We start from the raw sequence: 5,450 nt of genomic DNA, 5'->3' as shown, positions 1-5,450 counted from the left end.
CACACACACACGCACACACATTTGAAAATGTGTATCTTAAGTGTATTTCCACTCTCCTGTCCCTCCTCTCTCTCCACCTGTCTGCACAGCTGTTTCTGTTAATGATGGACTCTGACAAGGCCAAAGGCTTGACTGTGTTTCATGAGTCAACTGAAACCTGCATTTACTGATGGTAAGCTGGCAACTTTATTTTTAAATACCGGTACTAGACCTTGAGCCAAGCAATTACATCTGAATAGAGCCTGGTCCAGTCTAATTACTGCAGGTCTAGGTGGGTCTTTTTGGGTTTGGTTGCATCTCGAATCAATTCTGCTTTCACAGTCAGGATTAGTCAGGATCCAGTCAGGTCTGGTTAGTTGGTCCCACTGATTGGGTCACTCAGAACCAACTGGTTCCAGTGAGCAAATGATGGGTGCAGTCATGTAGATCTAATCATATCGTGTCCTTATCAGCTTTTCCCAGTTCCACAGGTCAGAGTGAACCGATTACAGAACTCTTTTGTTCCTCCATCAAGCTGTTGAATCAGAGGTTGGGTCTGGCCCGGAGTCATGTTATACTGGGTTAAGGCGCCAGAATACTTCGTCAGAACTGCTTGTCAGATGATCAGATAAACCCCCTCCTCCCCACACCTTTTTTAAACGTCTGATCAGGGCTGGCTGTGTTGGACCATTTCTGTAGCTTTCTGAAACCGACGGTCCGACATTCACACCAACTTCACACAGTGATCAGCTCTGTGAAGGTGAGCAAGGAGCCAGGGTTTGAAGTAAGTCTCGAGCTCCTTCTTTTCATTCTTTTCACAACTATTTCTGTCAGCTTTAATGTGAACAACCCGAGTGCAACACTATGAATGGCTTCCAGGAGACAGGAGTCTGAAAATGTGCGCAATTATCCCCATATTTAAAAGATTATCACGTCTCCCTCTCTCTGTGGCTGCTCTCTCTTTCACCCTGCCTGCCAGTGAGGTCGTTCAGAACAGCTATAAACACTTTTGATTTCCGACATGGTGGGACAACACGTAGTATGAAACATTTCTTTTCTCGTATAACCGAGCCCTTATGGGGCATTACATTTAGCTGTTGTGCCTTTTTCTTTTAGGACGCACCGAAGGCAAGTAATAAAACTGACAGCACGGTACCTGCTTATTCGTACCATGTGACGCAAGACAAATTTAGAGTAATCTGACTAATCAAAAGCAGCAGTCTAACAGAATCTTGCTGAGTTGTGCAAGGCTGAAGACACACATTTTACAGTTCATACAAGTGTGTCCCATAAATGGACTGTTTCTCAGCCATTCAGTGAACACAATGTAAGTTGTGATATCTTGTATAAAGACTAGTTTCGCTTAACGCTGATTGAATCATCATCATGACAGAAACATTGATCTCAGAGTTTGGCCTGTTGAGAGAGAGTTTTCAAGGGTAATTATATATTTTTTATGTAGTTTAGTTAATTTTTTTTTACTAAACAGAATTATGTTCATAAATACTCCCAAAAGTCAGACTGGAACTGACTTTCCATCCTCAACCAAATGATTGAAAAGCATATTTACGGTAAACGTTTGGCATCGTTCACCCTGATCACTGGGGGCAGTTCTGCCCAACAGGTGTGTCCAGATTGAAGTGTAAAGGAAAAACAATGGTTTGAATACCAAAAGAGTAACCATCACCCAAAAAAAAAAACTGTGGTGCTGTGGCTGCAAGAAAACACAGATGAACAAGTTTGACCTTGTTCTACAAAGACTGAATCTATTATGACTGTTATTTTCATATGACCTTTAGTTAATTTTTTACTTCAGTCATTAACTTTAATGGAAGCTCCAGGACTGTTGAAGGTGCTTTGTGCTTAGTTAATATAACATAACTGTTTTTGTTTGAAGCCAAGAAATCCATTAAAAAATCCCTTGCTTTTCCTGGGTGTCATCATTAACGTATTATAAATGTGTTATCTGCTAAAACAAGGCAGTAAACGAGTGGAAAGACTTGTAATTGCCAAACTCACACACAGACACACAGTGATAGCTACCTGAGCCTCCTGTGGTATCTGCTGGGCGTCGATGTGGTCAGCCAGGTAAGTAGTGAGATGGCGATCAGTGTTAGCCAGCGAATCCTGAATCTGCCTCAGCGTCTTGTCATTCTCCTGGGCCCACTGGATGCTCTTCTGCAGCTCCTTCTGCCTGAGCCCCGCCTGAAGAAACAAGGAACACATCACATCGTCAAAAAACACACTCACACACATCAAGTAGACTATAAATGCAGGGAACAGCTTATGGGAAACGCATCACTAGATGCTGACATGCATTCCCACATTCAATTTTACAACTGCTGTATATAAAAACAATTTCCCGTAAACAATAGCTTGAATAATCTCTTAGAAAATCTGGATAAGGAACCCATGAGATTCAGATAAGAGGCATCTTTAAAGAATCCTCATGGGGAGCTTGGGGTATTTTATTCACATATTTAAACCTTTTATCTTGTTTACTGTTAGTTTTTTGCAGTGGGTGTATAAAAAGCTTATGCTGAATAACATCACAGCCTCTACAATTGTGCACACATACACAGCGTACTGCATTTCTGAAGCTGAAATTAGGCCAATAAATAGTTAAAAACCAAATTAAATCCAAATAAGGTGTTTCTGGTGGCATGGTGTAAATTTTAAATTAAGAATGCAGCAAAACTTTACTTCCTATAAGTCTGGTGATATTCTATATTTTTTAGTGAATACTCGCAGGGCTAGTTGGTGAACTACTGTAACTGGTGAGCTAACCACTAACACACTAGCCAGCTTGAACATGCTAGGGCAGGTCAGTGACAATAGCTCTATTTTATATTTTGTCTGGACTGTTTTGTTTACTCCTTCCTGGCATTTTGTTTTATCATTATCATTATTAAAGAGGGGGATTTAAGAAGCCCAATTTAAAGGCTAAAGAGGCAAAAAGCTCAATGATTTCACACGTTATATTCAAAAGACGTATCTGTACTACTCTGTACCGCACACGCTGTACCACAAGCTCTCCAAACTGTCCCTTTTTTGTGGAGAAGTTTATACTTTGATCTGACAGAAAGACTAAATAAAATTAAATCGTGCAACACAGACAATAAGCTACGATCGCTTCCTCCATTTTGGACTCTCCGGTGCTCTGCTCCCTCATAGGTCAGTACTAAACAGGTCACCAAAATTGAACTTGACATGGAACATTTGCACGGATTTCCTTTGAACCTGCAAGTGAATCCACTAATCACAGGGATTCCATTAAAACTAATTATTTTGGCAGCAAAATTTCATCCTTTTAACCTTTAAACACAAAGAACTGTCCATTTTCTAACCCGTACAGCACACACACAATCCCACTACATATACCTACAAACAAGCACATACACAAATCAGAACTACATATACACACCCCCACACACACTCCCCCAGCGTGTACCCTCTTGAAGGACGGACTCCGGGGTTTCTCTCTCATGTCGTTTCTGTGTGACCGACCACATCAAGGCTGCACTAACAAAACCAGTGACCAGTGATCCTCTGACGCCTGGCAACAACTGAAGTGTTTCCTTTCTTTCCCCTGGTGACTGCCTACAAGATTAACCAATAAATGGACCCATTACATCATAAACCTGTGCGAGCTAATGTGTGCTAGAGGGAGACAGAGAGTGAGAGTGTAGGTGGGGTTACAGGTGAGCATGTTAATCCCATACGGAAGGATAATGACTCTAAGTATAGCCCTGAGCCTGCCTTAACTCTGGTGTCGTACACAAACACACAGTGTCCTAATGTTACCAGTGGACATATACATACTCACTCCCATGTCTTCATTGATAATGTATGAAATGAGAACTTGAGTTGGATTAAATATTTAGACAAACATTGATAACAACCTTCCCTGTGGCGATGTACTCCATTTCCCTGGCAATTGTCGGCTCATGAATACATATTCTCATTAAACACTCAGTTTTTGCCTTATTACTTATTTCTCTCACACACGCAGACACGCGGGTTTCCAAATGGCATGATTGTGAACAAGAGAGATAGACCATCGCTGTTTGCTTAACAGCTTGTGTTGGAAATGCCGTCGGCAAAGCGCAAGCGGCATTCTGCGCACTTCCTCTTATTGGTTTTCAGCTGTTACAAGAAGCTGAAATTAAAATGGCAAACATGCCTCTTTGATCTGAAGAAGAAGTGCAGACGGAGTTGTATTACAATTTTTTTTTCCTCTTTTGCATGCGCTGGATTTATCTCCACAGTTTTAAAGTGGGACATTGACAAAATGAGATTATAGACTTATTCTACTGTCTCGGCATTTACTTGGACCCCTGCACTCCTTAGAACTCGGCTCCATCTGATGCTGCAGAAGTGTTGACATTCAGCTGTTTGACTCTTGCACTTATAATACTTTTCCTTGGATAAGAAGAAGGAAATAGATAAAAAGGAGTTTTTTATGTCTAACTTGTAGAATGAAATCTACAATTTTATTAGTCATGTTGTAAAGGCAATGCAAAATAGTGTCTTTCTCTTAGCTGAAACAAAATGCTCAGTATCAGTCGATATTATATATTTAGAGACCATTTAGTGTGCCCGATTTAAAGGACCAGTGTGTCAAATTTTGTGGTTGGTTTGTCTATTCTGGGCTACTGTAGAAACATGTTGGTTCAACGTGGCCGACTCCACAGTGTCTGCAGATAAAAATGGCTCATTCTAAGGTAACAAAAACACCCCGATTCCTATACTCAGGTGATTATACACGAATGAAAACATAACTTTGAAATTTAAGTAATAAAAGAGAACTTCACTTTTTGTCCAATTTGCTGTCTAGGATTTAAAAAACCCTGAACCTTCAGTATCTCAAATCCACTCGGACCGGGCCCTTACAATTCCTAGATCATGAAATGTGCAGTCTTCATCAGAAGTCTCTAAAAACGGGCCACAAAAGGATCTTAGAGATTGTGTTCTCCAAACAGCACTGATCAAGCTAGAAAAAAGGATTCCCTCAATGCACTCCCTTCAGGTGAAAAAAAGGGAAAACATTAAGGCAATATTTCGGTCTCTGTGTGCTTTTGCTCCTCCATCTGTCTTTCCAGAAGATACTCACAAACACCCGCGTCCTGCCTCTGAGCTCCTCGTCCCCTTTATGGATGACAAACAAACAGGGCACAGAGCCGCCCGGCCTCACCTTGCATGCATACATGCTGACATACACACCGAAACAAAGGACACCAGCTTCTGTAATGCTTTCAAACACGCACGCACAGACAATAAACACAATGACACTTTCTCCCAAAAAACACAGAAAGTCTGAAGTGGAAGACACACACACACGCGTACGCTGTCTCTGATGGGTAGACAAACAAAGGGAGGCTTATCAGGCTGCAAGGAGAACATTAATCTGGTTCTATTGTGAGGGAGGATCAACCCAGCGGGCAATGAGTATGTGTCTCTGTGTGTGTGTG

The 5,450-nt window shown here is 41.4% G+C and overlaps 1 protein-coding gene across 8 annotated transcripts in view; it reads right to left on the bottom strand.

Annotated features, from left to right (window-relative positions):
- Positions 1-5,450, bottom strand: part of dmd (dystrophin) — a gene marked incomplete at its 5' end in the record, with an annotated part of 195,686 nt that overhangs the window by 90,102 nt on the left and 100,134 nt on the right. For all 8 annotated transcript variants that reach the window (XM_035677552.1, XM_035677560.1, XM_035677555.1 and 5 more), the window contains 1 exon segment: positions 2,023-2,184. In XM_035677552.1, the coding sequence (XP_035533445.1) occupies positions 2,023-2,184 (162 nt within the window).

Source organism: Morone saxatilis, unplaced genomic scaffold, assembly GCF_004916995.1.
Source record: "Morone saxatilis isolate NCDOM2014 unplaced genomic scaffold, NCSU_SB_2.0 Contig6, whole genome shotgun sequence".
NCBI classification, from domain to species: domain Eukaryota; kingdom Metazoa; phylum Chordata; class Actinopteri; family Moronidae; genus Morone; species Morone saxatilis.
The sequence above is the reverse complement of the archived record's forward strand: the minus strand, read 5'-3'. Positions and strand labels throughout refer to the sequence as shown.